The sequence below is a fragment of the Rhododendron vialii genome, chromosome 5a, assembly GCF_030253575.1.
Source record: "Rhododendron vialii isolate Sample 1 chromosome 5a, ASM3025357v1".
Taxonomy (NCBI): Eukaryota; Viridiplantae; Streptophyta; class Magnoliopsida; order Ericales; family Ericaceae; genus Rhododendron; species Rhododendron vialii.
The window spans coordinates 16,979,006-16,998,348 of record NC_080561.1 but is presented as its reverse complement, the minus strand read 5'-3'; the positions used below and the strand labels follow the sequence as shown (position 1 = coordinate 16,998,348).

Sequence of the window (19,343 nt, the reverse complement as noted above, 5' to 3'; positions counted from 1 at the left end):
CATGTCGCTGGTCCTTGTCATCGACCACCGTATTACACGGCGACTGTCTTTATCATATTTATAACATGTACCATGTGTTCGGGCCCTCTTTCAGCCTATTCGAGAATACCTCCCTACAATTGCTTCCCAACTTTACTTGTTATTTCTATTTAAATGACGAGCAAAGCTCTCGAGAACCGAGCAAATTTATCCTACTCCTGCACCTTGTTTCGTGAAAGTCGTGCAACTCTCATCATTAGTCCACGCTAAACGTCTTATCGTTTGGGCTGGACAGGCTTTTTTAGTCCTAAACTTTACACGTGGCTGGCCCTGTTTTGTTCTCATTTAATGCGTACTGATGTCTTTGGGGAACGGAATGCCCAAACGGTGTCTGAGGTGACGTTTTACATACGCCACCCCACTTACTAGGGCATATCTGGGTTTTCATCCCATTCTCTCTAGACTCCCTCTACAAAAAGAAAGATATGTGCACCCTGCCATCAAAGTACTATTCATCTCTCCTCTTTCCCCACTAAGGACTTTGATCTTCACATCGTAAGTCACTGCTTTCCATCTCTCCCTATCATTTTCGTTGATTTAGGGCTTCCTTTTTCTTAGGGTTTACTCAATACCCCCTCTTCCGTCTGTAAAACTCACCCTTTCAGTAATAGGGAGGTTTAGACGCCATTGCGACACTCCTCAGACCATGGCTACTTTCAGATCTCATTATGAGATACCTGACAACGTTGCCACTACACTGGCCCTTGAGGACACCATTCACGAGAGACCTGATAATGATACCCTTCACATTCTGGTAGTCGCCGTCGTGGAAGGCGGCAATAGATTCCCCTTAGCACCACTGTTTCACCAAATATTAGCCCATTATAGGCTTTCCCCTATGCAAGTTTCTAGTAATTTCTTCACGTTGTTATGGGCATAAACACTATAAATCATATGCTAGGCACATCTTTAGGTTTGCACGACATTCATCATTTGTACAGCATTTCGAGAACCAAGGACGCCCTTACATACTACCTAAAGAGTCGAGACTCTAGGAAAAAACTGGTCCTTGAGCTTCCTAACTCTACTCGGGGAGATGACAACGACTTTCTTATCATTACGAGGAACTTCGAGCCCCGAGACGAGGACAGCAAGGTGATAGACTTTCACGTGCCGCACAGATTTGGCATTCCACGTTAGTTCCTTTCTCCTCGTAGAAGTGTTCTACAAAGCAATATTTTCAAATTGCTTTTTCCAATTAATTTATTGACTGCTAATTTTGTCCTTTACAGCCACAAACGTAGATCAGGGGTATAATATCATTACCCCATAGGTTCATGTAGCCGACATCAATCGAGCACTGGCCTTTAACGGACAAGGGACCTATCTTGCAGGCCAAGCAAGAGCAACATAAGTGCTTCTGAGCTACAGAGCGTCGCACGGAGGGTTCATTGATCGGCGGACCCGAGCAGCAGATAACCTAGCTCTCGTTGGTCCTTCGGCCTCAAACCCTGAATACGAAAGGAGTTCTCAAACTCCTCCTATTCCGGACGAGCCAATCCAACTTGTCGAGGAAACTTCAACTTCCACATCCAGCGGCAACACTCTTTCTCCTCCACCTCCAACTCAAGAGATGAACCAGCCAATCAACCTTGGGAACTTTCTAACCATTCCTGGTGCTGGTCAGGGACGTGGCGTTTCTCGGAGCCACAGCAGCTCCTAGGGCCCAGGTTATCAGGCCCACACTCAAACCGATGCACCTCTAGGCACTACAAGAAAATGCAGCAAGGGCAACCCAGATGGCGATGAACCAAAAATTGAGTTGCTGTTGGGTATGCAATGGCGAGAAACTTTGATAAATGCATCGGCGTTGAATGGCCGCTAATAATCCAATTGGATCCATATGTGGGTCTATTTCTAGCAACCAAAATTGTAGTTTCAGCAATGAAAAAATGTTGACGGCGAAAAGCCCACATTTGGCAATACACAAATTGCATCGCCGAAGTCCAATTTTTTAGGCGCGAGTTTTTTCGCTCCACAATTTCCACTTGGCGCTTCTTTTCAGGGATTCACCGATGAAGTTTTTGGGTTGGCATAAGTAGTGCTTATAAAACGACGTAGTATTAGGTAATTCTATCCAATTTATATTTTATATTTCAATTTTTCCCTATTAGCTAGTACTAAAAGAAGTCTATCACAACCCTCTCTCTCTCTCTATCTCTCTCTCTCTCTCTCTCTCTCTCTCTCTCTCTTTAGCGTTACGACCATGGCGAACCAGGCGAAATTGAAGCTCCTGCAATCTCCTTTTCAGGTCTCTCTCTCTCTCTCTCTCTGTCTCTCTCTCTCTCTCTCTCTCTCTCTCTCTCTCTCTCTCTCTGTGTCCCTATTCGTCTCTCCCCCTCTCAATCTCTCTTTCCCTCTGTATTAATTGATACAATACGCCATTTTTGTTGCGAGTTTATGGTTCTCACTGTATCAGGGTATTTTTTTTTGTGTGCACCATTTTGTATTTGCCTATCCTAGGTTTTGGTGTGCCATTTTTGTATTTGCATGTCTTAGGTTTTGGTGCGCCATTTTTGTATTTGCCTGCCGTACATGGAATTCTCAGTGGCTGATAGCAGAAACCAAACTAACTACCAATTTTTTAAGGGGTTTTTGGTTGTAAAGCGCCATTTTTGTATTTGCCTGCCGTACATGGGAAATCTCAGTGGCTGAAAGCAAAAGCCAAATTAACTACCAATTTTTTAAGAGGCTTTTGGTTGTAAAGCTAGAAACTTTTCACAATCTGGTTCTCTTTGCTTGAATAGTTGAATTACTAGGTCTAAAAGGTTTTAAATGGGAGTTTTCGAAGCAAAAGCCAAACCGGCCATGCATATATTTTTTTAATGATATTTTTTTTTTGGAACAATTTTCGTCTTATAAAAGGGACGAGCCCAAAAAAGCCTTGGACAGAACTACACCCTACCAACACCACCTGACAACTGAACTACATACAAGGAACTAAAACAGGATTACACAAAAAATCCTAACTACTAGCTACCGGCAGAAACAATCAGAAACCAAGCAAAGGACAAGACTAGTGCCAATTATCATACCAAAGAGAGGTATTAAGACCATTTCCAACGTGAACTTTAATGAAGTGATGCCCTTCCCTCCTTAGTTCAAAAATTTTCTTGAGAGTCCAAGAGGAGTCATTGGGAAGTGATGCAGATGCCATAGCGGAGGAGTACCACTACAAGCATTCCAAGGCTTATTTCCATTAATCGGTATTTTTGTAAATAACTTACCAGGGGATTTGGCTTTGGGCCCACTTGGGTTCAATTCGAAATGGCCTAACGGTTAGGACACATCGCCTTTGGCCTAAAATTTATGATTTATGGTGTTTTCCCCCAATTTGAAGTAAACCCTAATGTGCTCTAGGTATATGTGATCTATGTGCACTATGTTTGGTTGGTGAGTTTTTACTTTGTATGATTGATTAATGGCCTTTAATAGTTATTTACTAGATTGTTTGATTTTTGGTATGTTGGGACTTGTTTAAAGGATAGTATGATTGGCTAGATAAAAATGCGATATGTGGTTGATTGATTCATGCATATAAGATGTTTAATATATTGCCTAGGAGAAAGGTTGAACTCATTTTTATACTAGACAGTGTCCAGTAGACACCACCCCTTGTGAAGATTGAACTTATTTTTACGATCTTATTTCACAAGGTACTGTGACTTAAAGATAAATTTTACTATTGTATAAACGGATTCTAGATTATGAATATGTTGGGACTGTGTTTGGATTATACAATTCTTCTTGAAGTTCTGAATGAATTTGTATTGGACCGGTTTGGACACTTGGATTATGAGTTTGTATTTGGTTTGGGAACTTGGATCATGAGACAGGGCGACATGATCCTAAATGCATGGAATGATCTCATGACACATGAGACAGGACGACGTGATCCTTAATGCACGGAATGATCTCATGACACATGAGACAGGACGACGTGATCCTTAATGCACAGAATGATCTCATGACATATGAGACAGGACGACGTGATCCTTAATGCACGGAATATCACTAGGGCCACCGACTGGTGCGTCGCCTAGGAATCACTCATGATGTATTGAGGTCGAAGCGGTAAATTGATAAAATGGTTATGGTTAAGGGTTAAGTTGGGATTGAAACGGTAACTTGATAAAAAGGAAACGGTTACTGGTAGTTGAACATAAGAAATGGTTGTGTGTGTGAGTATGTCAGTCCTATTAGCTTAATGCTCTTCAGTTTGTAGTCCTTATGGTCTCTGGAGCTGACTGGAATTGGCTGGTTTCTATGATGGTTATTTGGACAAGACATTCAGTTGAAATGTCATCTTAACTATTTGATTGTAATTGGAAGTAGAGTGCTTGAGGTTGGAGTCTTTCAGTAAAATTTTTGAGTTTCCATTCGATAAACTGACTGTTTGAATGTTTTGGAGTAAGTATTTAACTTGGAAGGGTATGACTCCTTACTCCTAAATCTGACCCTCCTTTTGGTTGGTGGGTGTAATTCCAATTTTCCAATGTGTTGAGACACATTGTTTTGCTACTTAGCTTAAAAGAGGAAGAACACTATAAAATAGGAAGGCGGCTATCTGGCAGGTACAGAAGTGTATTGTACTGTGTAAAGCAACTTGATTAACACATCACTTCGACCATTAGTGTACTGCTATTATTCCATTAGCTGGCTTAAGCTTGAACTGAAGCAGATTACTATGAGTCTATGACACAGTTCTAGGAATGTAATGCTGAGATTTTAACTGCATTCGGTCTTAAGCTAGAAGTAATTCATTGGAAGTCTGTATAATTTCATTGATTTGTAAATACTATAACTTAGATTATGAATTTCTATCTGGTTTGATAAGGGAAACTTCAGACCTGGATGGACTATCAGTAAGTGAAAATGAGGTTAAACGATCCTTATAAAAGATCCTTATAAAAGTTTGAATTGTTAACATGGTTGAGATACGGTCAATGATGTACTAGTTAGAGTCGGTGGCCCTAGTGATATTCCGTGCATTAAGGATCACGTCGTCCCGTGTGTGGATCCCTTTACGTTTTGAGGGAATGCCTTTCTCTGTTTGAGTATAGCCGGTTCAGAGAGGGTGAAGCTAATGTGTTTTTTAGCCGTTTACGGCCGGTTGGGGTCCCGAAAGCCCAAATTTGCCGTTTAAGAAAATATTTGACTTGCTTATAACTTGGGCAAGGAAAATAAGGGGAATCCGAATTAGGCCATTCTTTTGGTAGAAGTCTTAGAATTTCCTCTATTTTCTAGTTTGCTATTATTCTGAATTTTTCCATTTTTGGTAATTTTTGTCATTAATTGATTCACTTTCCGGTCTGGGACGAATCAATTAGAGTTAGGGTTTTCTCTACTATTTAATAAGTTGTAAGTCTTTTGGGCAAGACAGTTGTTGATTATTATTGAAATTAAAAGAGTCTAGAGAGCGTTTTCTCTAACTTTATAGTTTGTGTTCATCTTTGTTGCTCGATCATTTCATAGTTGATAAGGCGCCCTGCATCAGGAAGCTTCCTAGACCGGAGACAATGATGTTTGATCATATAAGAATGAATCCACTTGACCTAGAGAATATCCTCTTTTTTACAAATAGCCCATAGATGCCTCATAGATGCTTTATTCCATTCCTTAAGTCTTCTGAAACCCAAACCACCTTCACTTTTAGATTTAAAAACTGCTTCCCAAGCAACTTTTGCACCTGTAGATTTCAACTCCAGGCCTTTCCAAAGAAAGGCACTAAGTAAGCTTTCAATCTCCTTAATAATTTATGTATGTGGTTTTCCTGTTTTCTAGGCATTGGATATTTTGATTTAGATGGAGGTTTTAAGATTAGACTAATAGCTTCTAAAATAATCACAGATTGATTCTCTATACATCTTGCCTAATTCCTTTGAATTTGGTGGAGCTTCGTTCCATTTCTTATTCTTACAACTATTGACAACAGAGTATGACAATATTTATGAACTGTTCAATCATTTGCCGTTGATCAATTTATGTGTTTTTATGAGATTTGCTCATTTTCTTTGAATCTGTAATTATGTGTTCTTGTATGTATTTTTAAGTGCATTTTTATGGTGACTTTGATGTACTACAGTGATTCATCATAGACAAATTGCTGAATCAATTCCAAAGTTCTCCAACACTTGTTGCTAGCATTTTCCTCTGTCAGTGTCATATTCTTAAGGTATCTTGCTCTTTCACTTTTATTTATTCAGTCCCTATTCTCCATGATTTGGGAGCTTCTCTAATGATTAAACCTCATAGTTTGATTTATGTTGTTTGTGCATTGGTGATTAAAGAAGCATTTGAGAAGTATAGAAGTATTTTAATGTTTGGTAGGCGAGCAAAAGAAGTATTTAAAACTATTATGCTTCAAATTAAAACAATTTTTTATTTCATATGGTCAGAACATATTGGAAAAGATTCCAACTGAAATAATGTTAACTAATTAACTAGATATCAATATGGAAGCATAAAGTACAGATTCTTCTGTTTTCCTGCCCTTTTTTTTCTTTTTTTAACCTTTTTGATTGGTTGTTTTTGGGGCAGGAAACTTTTCTGGAAGAAATAATTTCTTTCCATGGCCTCCATTTTTTACGTTTCATATCTTTAATGCAATCATCATACTTTATCTTTTGAAACCATCATACTTGCGAGTTACCTTTTCAGTACCACAAAAATGTAGCCAAATATAATAGCACCAAAATACTCAAGGATAAAGTTTTATTTTCCTAACTTATATATGTGGGACATTGGGTGACATGCCCTTAAAATTGCATGTGACCAGATATGGATAGAAGTTGGATGGCTCTTTCTGACAGATTTAGTCAACCCTATGTCGACGGGGTGGACTATTTCAATGAATTTGCAAGTGCAAATTCAGGTGAGGCGGTGGAGATTAAGTGTCCATGTATTGATTGCCGAAACTTTTATAAGCATAAATATGATACTATAAAAGCTCATCTGCTTGTGCGGGGAATCATGTTATCTTATACCACTTGGTTATTACATGGTGAAATTCCTGAACCCGATGATCAAGATGAGAGCGATGACGAAAACAATAAGGATAATGATGATGTTTATGGGGAACTATTAAACGACCACTATAGGGGGACATACATGGATGATGATACTAGTGAGAAGAATGGCGTTCAAGACTTTGAGAAATTGTTGGAGGCCTCCCAATGTGGCTTGTACCCAAGATGCAAAAAATCGGATACCCTCTTAGCATTTGTCATTGAGATGTTACAAGTGAAGGTACAATATAGGTGGAGCAACTCTTCTTTTAATGTGTTTTTGTCATCACTAAGGCGATTTCTACCAGAAGGCCATGTAGCTCCTCGGTCAATTGATGAGTGCAAGAAGTTATTACGTGACTTGGGCTTAGGATATGAGCTCATCGATGCGTGTCCAAATGATTGTGTGTTATATTGGAAGGAGAATGCTCACCTAGAAAAATGTCCCAATCCCAAATGTCAGCGACCTCGATATAAGGTCAATGATGGCAAAGGTAAGAAGATACCGCATAAGATATTACGTTATTTCCCAGTGACGCCTAGGTTGCAAAGATTGTATATGAATCCAGACATAGTCGAGGACATGAAATGGCATAGTGATAAGCGAGTGGATGACGAGGATATGAGGCATCCAGCCGACACCCCTCAGTGGAAGAGATTAGATGAAAAATATCCTGAGTTTTCCTGGGAGACTCGGAATGTGAGACTAGGATTTGCCACAGATGGGTTCAATCCTTTTGGCAACATGAGCACATCATACAGCATGTGGCCTGTGATATTAATCCCATATAATTTGCCACCGTGGAGATGTATGAAGGACCCTTTCTTCATGATGCCATTACTTATTCCAGGACCAAATCAACCGGGGACTAATATTGATGTCTACTTAAGGCCTTTGGTTGATGAATTGAAGGAACTATGGAAGAATGGTGTCAGAACTTATGATGCGTCAACCAAAGAAACCTTTCAAATGCATGCGGCTATAATCAGGACCATTCATGACTTACCTGCATATGGTGATGTATCTGGGTGGAGAACAAAAGGCTATTTGGCTTGTCCCACTTGCAATGATAGCCCGCTGTCTCACAAGTTGATTAGTAAGATTGGGTGGTTTGGTCATCGAGCTTACTTGCCTGATAATCATCCTTTGAGGAAGGACAAGAAGTTCAACGGTTTGCCAGAGTTTGGCAAGAAAACTTTGGACTTACCAGTGGAAAAAGTAATGGCTCAGTTGGCTAGGTTGCGACCAGTCGAGTTTGGAAAGGATACTTCGAGTAAAAAAAGACCTCGTCATGTTGAAGAGTTGAATTGGACGAAGAAAAGTATATTATGGGAGTTGGAGTACTTTAGTGAATTGTTGGTCCCACACATGCTTGATGTGATGCATATAGAAAAGAACATATGTGAAAGCTTATATGGGACAATGCTGGGTATAGATGGAAAGAATAAAGATACGTACAAAGCACGCGATGATTTGAAAGTAATGGGAATACGGCCAGAATTGCATCTACAAGTTTCTCAAAATGGAACAATTGTGAAACCTCGAGCAATGTACACGTTGGATTCACATCAAGTAGATGAGTTTTATGAATTTTTGAAGTCAATTAGTTATCCAGATGGCTATGCATCTAACATATCAAGGTGTGTGAATTCAAAGCATGGAAGGTTATCGGGTATGAAAAGCCATGACTGCCATGTTCTCCTTCAACGTCTTTTTCCCATTGGCATGCGCGGTTTTGTGAACAAGGAGATATGTACGACTTTGTTTGAGTTGGGGAATTTTTTTCAAGAACTTTGCTCGAAGACAATAAAGCGGAGTGAGATGGAAAAATGGGAAGAACGAGCAGTACTCATACTTTGCAAACTAGAGAGGATTTTCCCACCAGCTTTCTTTGATGTTATGGTTCATTTGACTGTTCATTTGTCGCGTGAGGCCATGATTGCTGGACCAGTGCATTATCGATGGATGTATCCTATTGAAAGGTAAAAGTTACCACAAAATGCTAGAATAGTTACTTACTTTACAATTATCTATATTAAGTAATGGTATTTTTTTGTTTTTGTTGAAGGTTTCTTGGAAAACTAAAAGGTTATGTGAGTAACAAAGCGCGTCCAGAAGGGTCGATTGCTGAGGCTTACATTTTGAAAGAGTGCATCACTTTTTGTTCAATGTACTTAAAAAGAGGTACTAAGAACCCTGAGCGGAATAACGATGGTGGCATTCGTGGCCTTGGGATGGAGATATTCCACCAGCGTGTCCGTCTCTTCTCTCCGATCACAAGGGCTCCCGATCCTTCCCAAAAAGAACGGGAAATGGCTCATTGGTTTGTGTTGTACAATTGCCCCGAGGTGGAGCCATATCTAGAGTATGTGTTTATATTTTAGTTAGTGTAAGCACAACTAGTGAAGTTGATATACAAGTTATTTATGAAATTTAACTTCTTTGCATAGGGAACATGAGAGCATTATACAAATTCCACAAGGATGTGATGTAACTCAAATACAACGAGAACAATTTCCAATTTGGTTCAAAAAACGGGTAAGTATTTAGAGTTAAAAGTTTTTAAACACTAAATAAGTTTCAAATAACATTAAAGTCAGTGTTTGACATATGTTTTGGTGTATAGATGAATGACTTGAGAAGTCAAGGATCTCCAAAGGCTACCGAAGAGCTGTGGTCATTAGCAAATGGCCCCGGTTCAATAATTGGTCTTTATTCAGGTTGCATCTCCAATGGTTTTCGATTCCACACCAGAGATCGTGAAAAACGTCGGATGTGTCAAAATAGTGGCTTAGTTGTCGAAGGACTGCATAAAGGGAAGACCATTAACTTTTACGGTTACGGTTACTTGTGTAAAATTTGGGAATTACGATATTCACATGGTGATACAGTGGTTCTATTTAAGTGTGAATGGTACAACACCGGCCACAAAAAAAGGATATATACCGATGGACATGTCACAAGCATTGATATCACAAGGCTTTGGTATAAAGATGATCCATTTGTACTTCCGAGTAATGTGAGGCAAGTCTTCTATGTAAATGATACTAGTAAAGGAAAAAATTGGCGAGTGGTAGAACTAGTTAGACATAGAGGTGTATGGGATATACCTGAGCAAGTTGAATCGCCTAACGAACCGTTTCAGCAGGATGAAACCACTGATAGTGGTGTCCCAATCTTCATTGAAAATGATGTTGGTCATAACAATAGGGATGATGCGGATCCTGAGATCATTCTTGAGGCTGAACTTTTGGCTGACCATGGAGATGATGAGGATGATACAATGGCAGAATACATAGATGACGAAGACAATGAATTGAGTGGACAAGCTGACACTAATGCATATGTTGATGTAGATCTTGAAATCGATGTCGATTATGATGACTAGATTTTGACTATATGTAACTTCTAGTCAAGATGGTGATATTAATTAGTGACTTTTGCTATTTATATTACATCATCTTGTGTTATATTACATCATTTTGTGTTACATTACAAGATCTGCATTCATTATGATAGCTATAATGTCTGTTAATATGTGGATTTCTAATAGAGATTGTGATATTAATTACTAAAAGTTGATCTCCATGTTCTGTTTTTTTTTTTTTTTGGTTACATTTCAAACATGTATTCATCTCATTTTACCATATGTCATGTGTGTATTTCATGGTATTTCATTTATGTTTTCAGAAACATGTATGTCAGTCCGGGGTTCTTGTCCCAACAGTTGACAGGATATGAAAAGAAAAGGAACCGAAATGTTGAACAAAACTTACAAGTACTGGAGTCTTTTGGAATAAAGAGTCTGTCAAAGGCGTTGTTTGGTTTAAATCATAGTGGTAACACTAAAGGTACTCCTAAGAGAAAGAACAAGACTGGGCGTGGCAATATTGATGAAGACTATCTACCATCCAATGGTGAAGGAAGGGTCAGTTCTAGTGAGGAGGATGACGACTCCTCGGATGATGATGTCTCCTCAGAGTCTCAAGCGAATAAGGTAATATATGAAGGAAGAGGCTATACTTTTTGGCAGATTATTGATCTTCTACTTATATGTTTCCCTTCACTTTTTTACTTATAGATAAGTAATTATGATTCAAAAATCATGCTTTGCTTCTTCTTTTTTTTAATGTGTGAGACCTGGCCCTTCAACATGGTTGGTCTCAGTTAGGGGCTTGTCTGATCAATATGCATTTTTGCTAATTAAACGATATACATTTCAGCTAATTAAACTATGTATATGCATCCAAATGACGTAGTATGTATTTTTGCTTGGTAAGACTATCTTCAACGTTTGTATAACACAGATTGCTTCTTTTTCTATTTCTATTTCAGGTTAGAAGTACAGGTCCAGGAAAGAAGAAAAGTCCTTCTGATCCTCAATCTATGAGAAAATCGCAAAGAACTCAAGAAAATGGTCTCCAAGCTCTCCAGATCCAACCTCATTCTGTCCTAGCTGAAGGCATGACTGAGGTGGCTGCCCAACCTACTCAGCTCCCCACATCACCTACCGAACAAACCAACCCGTTTGGTAGCCCACATACTATTGCGAGCAGCATGGGTGAGAAATATTATTCGGATGTATTTCTTCTACATAAACTTTTTATACCCTACATAGTAATAGGAGGAAAAAGAAAGTTTTGTTTTGTTTTTCCCATGAGTTTATTCTCCATTTTATTTATTTTTTTGATAGGCAAAAACAGTTTTATAAAGAAAACTTGACAAATGGTACATCAAGTTGGGGGTAGGGGAGAGGAATCCAACCAAGGTTGAAAGACAGTGGACTGAGGTCCAAACACCTAAAGGCCTCAAAATGCACACAATTGAAATAATAAGCCCAGCCCAAGAACCAAAACCTAATCCTAATCCAAGCAACCCTAAACAACGCCGCCACAAAAAACAGATCAGCCGCCATCACATCACCATCGACAGCCACACACGTGCACACACACACACAGAGCTAGCTCACCAAAATATTAGAACACCCCACACACCACCTCCTAGACCCCAAACCCATTAGAAAGCTGAAGAGGACCTCTGCCGAACCCGGGACTCATTCCTTTGAGTCAGTTCATTCTCCAATTACATGGAGCTAGGATTCTGAAAATGGTTCATGTGCAATTTGTTCATGTATTTTTCAAACCTTCATTTGTTCATGTCAAAATGGTTCATGCACAGTTAGTTCAGATTTCTTTTCTTATTTTTTAGTACATTGGGAACAATAATCAATAAATTTTAGTATCCTCTATGTTGATCAACTGATGCAAATTGAACCATGGTCTTAGCAGCGTCCTCATCAATCGCGGGCAAGAAGCGCGTAAGAGGTCCAACAAGGGGGAAGAATGTGGATAACATGAGGAAAACTCTTGGTCATCCCATCCCCGTCATTATTAATCCTGAAACTATGTCAATAGAGGGGAAGTATGCAACTTCTGTGGCTTGTGCTATCGGGTTGAATATTCGAGATCATGCACCAGTTCGAGACATTGGATGGGGAGACATTGATTTTGGGATCAGAGAGTCTATCATTCTGCGAGTTGGGGTAATTTATAATTTGTAGTACTTGTTCAATGCGTTTTCTATTTAAATCACAACTGCCAAGTTAAATTATTTCCATTTGTAGCAAATGTTTGGCCTAGGTGACTACAAGAATGATATGGTTGTTAGGCGTGTCATTGACATCAAATGTCAATCTTTATATGCGAACTGGAAGTGCGATTTATACAAACACTACAAAGATCTTAAGGAGAAGAAGGTGTCTGACATCAAAAGTCGTGCATTAGATCCTTGTAACCCGAATGACTGGGTATTCATGATTGAGAATGTGTGGGAGACCCAAGATTGGAAGGTACTTTTTCTCCTGCTATTTTACCTTGAATTGACAGTTGAAGTTTCTGGATTGCTGATCACAAAAAATGATTTGATAGTACCATTTAGTTGCTTATTAGATAGATGTCATACTTTGTTTGTTGACTGAATTTATTTTATCTTTTTTTGTAGACGAAATCTGACAGGGGGGCGCATGCACGATCCTGCTTGAAATTCAATCATACTAGCGGCTCGCTATCATTTGCTGCACGAGCAGCCAAGTTTGTAAGTATCCGTTTAGGATTTCCATTTATAAACATTCCAACTTCTTCTAGAATTACTAGAAATGAAAATAAAATTTCAGATTAAAGAGAATAACAAAAAGCAGCCTCTCGCGGAGCACTTCAAGGAGACACACATACGCCATCGGCTGGGAAATGATGTGTGGATAAACGATAAGGCAAAGGAAGCTCATGTACGTATGAAAATAGCACTCTTGATAAATCTGCTCCACATGTGAGTTTCTTTGTATGTCACATGCTTACTTAGTTAAAATATGACAGCAAGAAATTGTTAGAATCACTTCCGATGTCACAAATCCTCAAACAGAAGAACATGCTTCCATTGAGGTGCTTGGGAAGAGATCTGGCTACTTGAAAGGATATGGAATTCGCAAGAACACTAAAGCAAATGCAATGCCGTCCCAACCAATACCAAATCCAGAGGTGGTTGCTCTTCAAGAAAAATTGGCTAATCATGAGAAAGTCGTGGCTAATTATGAGAAAGCCATGGTTGATCAAGCTAAAGTGTTCCAAAATATGCTGATGATGGTGGTAATGAAATCTGGAATAGATCCAGCTTGCATTCCAAGGTTAGTTTCATGCAGTGGAAATGAAGAGGATGACACATTGGTTGGAGAGAAAGATGACGAAGCTTGTCATTAAGATGGTCACATGGGTGCTGAATTCAAATAGTTAAAAGAGTTTTTGGATATTGTTTTTGACACTATGCTGCTAGTGATCTCTTTGGTAAAATCTCAATGCATTAACATATAATGAGACTAGTTTTTTGGATGCATTAGGCATTGAGATTAGTTTTTGGATGCATATATGTTGGATGTATGAATTATCAAATATTTTGAAGTGTCAATGACTTTTGCTTAATGCATTTGGGATTTGATGTGGATGTATGTGAAGTTTTATGGAATATTTTGGCATGGATTTTGGATGAGATGAACATACAAATAGATTAGGAATGGAAATCTGAATAGTGAAAACAACTTTATAACCCGAAAAGAAATCAATCATTCCTACACGTTGCTCTCTTTTCCCCCCTCTCTCCTCTCCTTTATCAAGGCGATGTGTAGCCCCCGGCCCCCACCTTCTCATTACCAGGTTTGCCTCTCTCTCTCTCTCTCTCTCTCTCTCTCTCTCTCTCTCTCTCTCTCTCAATCTGTCTTTCACTTTATAAATTTAATATGTTAATGCAAGTTACAAGTTCCTTTGTGTTTTCTCCCTTTGTTGCTCTAAAATGTCTTATGTCTTATGTGCAGATATGGTTTTCGCTTTTCAAAATATACGTACATTGCATCTGACATTCAACTTAATGCTTACAAGGCTCTCAACCTGCATGACTAGTCAAAGCACATCAGAGGCAAATTTTTAAAGTGTCGTGGCATTGCTCACTCTCTCTCCTCAGGTGCATATGATCAAAATGTCAGGTTCACACCATCACATGAGGTTCTCACTTTTGACACCCTATTTTATGCGATCTCTTCTTGTTTTCTCAATTTTACTTGAGGAGAAACTTGGACTGTTTTTCACTTTTGTGGTATTTTCGTGTCTTTGTATAGGGAAGCTAGACAAATTCAATAACGGGGCAGTAAATAGATTGTTTTGTATTCCTTGCTGAATTTTCCTGATAGCACCTGAGAGGTTCGAACCTACGACTTTAGAGGAAAGCAAACCCTTAAGTCCCAAGACTTGACAAGTAGGCCAACCCCTTGGGGTTAAATTAGTAGTGATGTTAAGAAGATGTTCTGTTTGATTGAGTTCATACTCATTTTGTTTACTTTTTTTCTTTTTTTTTCTGAGTTGTTTACTTTTAGTTGGTATTTGGTGAACACTGAACTAGTGTTGAAATTTGATAGGGCAAAATTAACAATGCTAAGAGTTTCTGTAAAATTGTTGAGGGTTTGCTATTTGGAATGCGCACTAGACATTGAATGGATGTCGGATGTTGCTTACTTGTCCCGCTTTAAATTTTAAATGGGGATCAATGTCTCTCATTACCTGACACGATGTGTATCTTTCTCATTGAAGTACCAACAATAATCATATTATCAGACTTGCAATGAGGAAAATCTGGTGCTTTCTGTCATTTTTTGCTAATATGTGACCATTTAAGGTTTCGACTTTCGAGAGTCAAAGAAAATTTATAGCCGTTAGTTTTAGAGTTATTGTTTATGCAATTAAAACATACACAATCACGTTACTTGTTCACCCATAATACTTGATCTTTCCCAACAGTTAGTAATCTGACACCCTATTTGAACTAACATGGAAATTGATGTTTAGCTTCTCTCTTTGGCCAGCCTTTACTAACAGATGCTATAAATTTATAATCCTCTATTTTTCAGGTTAATGGATGCTTGTCTTATACTGATAAGATCTCAGATGGATTCTATAACATTCTTGGTATGAATCCATATCTGTGGGTGATGTACAATGACTCAGAGGAAGGTAGACGACTACCATCTTTAATGGCACTTAAAGCTATTGAACCCAATGATTCATCAATGGAGGTTGTTCTAGTGGATAGATATGGGGATACACGACTTATGGAGCTAGAAATTAAGGCACAAGAACTGTATTTTGCTTCTGAAAGTACGTTGGTGTTAGTGGAAAAGCTTGGAAAACTTGTTGCGATCTATATGGGGTAGGGGTCAACATTCTACTTTGCTTATTGATTGAGCTTTTGTCTCTTTCTTTACGACTCTGCTGATTATGTTGAATTGAAGGGGCAATTTTTCGGTGGATTAAGGTGATTCGCACATGCACTGGAAATTGGTTAGCCAGAGACTAAAAGATATCCAAAAATGCATTGTGCTCCCCATTGGCAACGTTTTTGCAGGACTCTGTAGGCATCGTGCTATTCTTTTCAAGGTTAGGACATGCACTTCTTATTTCTGGGTGAATTTACTTTTGCAGCAGGATCAAGTTTGCACTTGGTGTATAACTTTATAATGTATTACTCTTTTTTCTGGTGGTTTAATTTTCATCGATGCACATGTTAAGAATTACCTTTGGGTTCAATACTCCCTTCAAACTGACAAAGGCATACCCATTTTGTCGAGTAACCAGATTTTTAGATGACTCTGAGCTATATTCCTTTGTATACTATATCCCTGAATTCCAGGACCTCCAAGTGACATGAACTTTGCTGAATATGACCAGTAAAAGATCAATTAATACCAATGGCTCGTTTGCACAAGGTGGATATTTAAGTATGAGTTTCGTAAGGGTTTCAGCTTGTGTAGATTGATCATGTCCCGTTACTTCTCTATTTTTTTTGGTAGTATTGTTAAACTTTTTCTTAGTGAAGTAATTCATTGAAGGAGTAATACACACTTTAATTGCAGAAATTGGCAACCTACATAGGCCTTCCATGCCGGATTGCTAAAGGTTGCAAGTATTGTGAAGCAGATCATCAGCCTTCCTGTCTTGTCATAATCGAGGATGACAGGAACTTTGCAAGGTATTGTATTTTAATCCATTCCTTAACTCAAACTATGCTTTTTACACTTTCAATTCAGTTAAGAGCATTGAGGCAAAAAAAAAAAAAAGGGAACAAGAAAAAAGGCGAGCGAGGGGTGCAATTAACAAACAACAAAATTTAGTGTTGCAGAACACTTTGCTACATAAGCCAAGTGTTAGTGGGTGAATTTTGCGTTTAGTTTCCACTATGGTTTTGCTTCACCTGTCTTACCCATTAGAATCCTTGAGAAGTTATTTCGAGGATAACAATACAACTTCTCCTTGAAGTTGTTACATTGTCTAACATTCCTTTTGATTAAAGTGATACTGTTGCCTATTTTGGTATGCTTGCTTCATCAAATGATAGAATCATAGGCCTTTATCCATATTTTTTTCAATTGTACATCTCTATCAGTCTTTAGTCATTTTTGTTTTATGACCACATAAATTTCATAACAGGGAGTATGTAGTTGATCTAATTGGCAAACCAGGAAACATCCATGGTCCAGATTCCTCCATTAATGGAGGTTTACTTTCTTCAGTGCCTTCACCACTTCAGATTTCTCATCTAAAGGAATTTCAATAGCCTTACATGGATAATTCAACTAAGAGCCAAATCCTAAACAAAAATCATGCATGTGGCCCTCCTGAAAATCCCCTAAATTCAGGTATGTCAAATCATGCATGTGGCACGTCTGAGAGGAACAACTGGAAATTGGTTAGTCATGCATGGATTGACAATAGAAAAATTGGTGTGAGGAAGATGTTTTGTTGCTTTCACGTCTTTTTAAAAAAGCTTGCGGGACACTCTTGTTAGTAGGTTCTATCTAAAGCAACAAAAAATGCAGCTCTGGAATATTTCAATCACATACAGAGAAAGGGTGATTCCACCAATCAAAATTGTATTTGAGCCTGAACTTTTACAGGCAGCGATGATGGTCATCCAATGGAAGATATTGGCTTATTTCATAATGATAAGGCCATGTATATAGCTAGAGATCAAGTTTGTGGAGGAAGTGAATCTAGAGATGAATATTCTAGACCTGGCAGAGAGAAAGTAGTCGTACACCGCACTTGGAGGAAAGAGTTTCTGGCTGAAATCCTAGTATTTTTACATGTTCTAATTTGAGAATTGTATTGAAAACCCACAAAGCAGAATTGTTCTAATCTAAACTCATCCAAGTAGGTTTGTCAATGCATCCTTTTAGTCTCTACCTAGCCTCAGTTATACACCTGACAAAGCCAAACCTTTCCAGTTATAGTGATGGGTTGCAAAACACAGGAAGGGCGTCCCACTTCCAAGAGGCTTTATAGGTATGAACATAGACCCTTTTGAAAGTATAAACTACCCGTGTCGGACACTCTACAACTGTTACGGTGTAGGATATGTGTCGTACAGTTTAGTTGGATATTCTCTTGGGAAGAATTATTAGTACTTCAAGTTTCAAATAAAGCTATGCGTAAAGCTACCATAATATGCATGAAATGCTCTATTGCATTACCATACATTCTTCAAAAGCCAATGGATGAGGAAAAATGGTTATATGAAGTTTTATTGGTTGCAACGAATTTACATTCTATCTTGGATCGTGTTCTGTTTTTTCTTTGATTTTTCAAGTTGTTGCATTATTAATTGGATATCTAGTGTTGAAACTCTATGAGAGCTTGCTTAGTGTTGCCTGCTCATGCTTGGCTTAACCTCATTGTGGAGGAAGTGAAGGCATGCTTATGTTCCCTGAGGAATTTGAAACCTGAAGATCTAGAATAGGCTTCTAGCTAGTGCACTTGTTCGTTTTGCATCTTGTTTCTTTGTTTTCCTTAGTTGATTAGCTAGGTGCTATTTGGCCTGACTGTGATTGTTTGGATTTCTTCCATTGTATCAGGTTTGTTTGCTTTAATGAAAGGTGAACTTACCAAAACGAACAAAAAAAAATTTGTGGTTTAGATGTTTGGATTATAGTTTTATGTTGAATTATGTACTTATGAGCTTAGATGTTGATCCTTACATGCTGGAAATCTCTTGTAAGCTTAAAATCTGTATGTGTGCTAAAAAGTAGAGTGGAAGCTATAATTGAAAACAAAATACTGAAATATGCGCTTCAAAGTGTTATATTATATGCTACTGCATTTCTTAGTTATGAGCTTGCGTGCTAGAAATATTATTTATGTGCTAGATTCTTCACCTATTAGTACCTAAGATATTGTGGTCTTTACAGGGTCCACATCACTCTCGAATATGAAGCGTGTATGGGGTTCAACATGGGGAAGAATTCAGATGAGATAAGGAAAATACTTGGTCATTCTATTGCGGTTGATAATATTCACGAACCTATGGCGGTAGAGGTCGAGTATTGAACTTTCGGGCTCGTGCTATCAAGGAGTATATACAAGATCATGACTAGCTCGAGACATTGGGTGGGAAAAGATTTGGTTTTGGAGTCCTATTGTTCTACAAGTTGGTGTAATTTGGTGTATTATATAGTAGCTTCTTGAATGGATTAAATTCTCATCTGATTTGGAATGAATAAATGTATCTTTTGTCTTACTTATAGAATGAGTTTAGATGGATTGAATATATAAACAAGTTGCACATTTGTGATATTTAATAAATTTCTAAATGAGCTCAAATGGGATAAATGCATATGGACAGGTTATTGGGAAAATATGAATTTTAATAAAAAAATTATATTGAAATACTATCGCCGACACGAAGTTGGTCGGCAGTGAAGGTAA

The 19,343-nt window shown here is 38.3% G+C and overlaps 2 protein-coding genes across 3 annotated transcripts; both read left to right on the top strand.

Annotated features, from left to right (window-relative positions):
* The first annotated feature begins 1,823 nt into the window (after positions 1–1,823).
* On the top strand, positions 1,824–10,728 carry LOC131326234 (uncharacterized). Of its 2 annotated transcripts, XM_058358929.1 has the most exons (7): positions 1,824–2,106; positions 2,236–2,290; positions 6,125–6,214; positions 6,818–9,029; positions 9,116–9,412; positions 9,498–9,585; positions 9,674–10,728. In XM_058358929.1, the coding sequence occupies exons 4-7, from the start codon at positions 6,820–6,822 to the stop codon at positions 10,433–10,435; spliced, it is 3,357 nt and encodes a 1,118-aa protein (XP_058214912.1). In that variant the 5' UTR covers positions 1,824–2,106; positions 2,236–2,290; positions 6,125–6,214; positions 6,818–6,819; the 3' UTR covers positions 10,436–10,728. The 2 variants fall into 2 exon arrangements, with proteins under 2 accessions (XP_058214912.1, XP_058214914.1); XM_058358931.1 differs by lacking the exon at positions 1,824–2,106 and having other exon boundaries at positions 2,197–2,290.
* Positions 10,729–10,930: 202 nt separating this feature from the next.
* On the top strand, positions 10,931–13,982 carry LOC131326235 (uncharacterized). The gene is made up of 7 exons (XM_058358932.1): positions 10,931–11,044; positions 11,396–11,608; positions 12,333–12,589; positions 12,671–12,895; positions 13,048–13,140; positions 13,220–13,330; positions 13,419–13,982. The coding sequence occupies exons 2-7, from the start codon at positions 11,434–11,436 to the stop codon at positions 13,797–13,799; spliced, it is 1,242 nt and encodes a 413-aa protein (XP_058214915.1). The 5' UTR covers positions 10,931–11,044; positions 11,396–11,433; the 3' UTR covers positions 13,800–13,982.
* Positions 13,983–19,343: the final 5,361 nt, after the last annotated feature.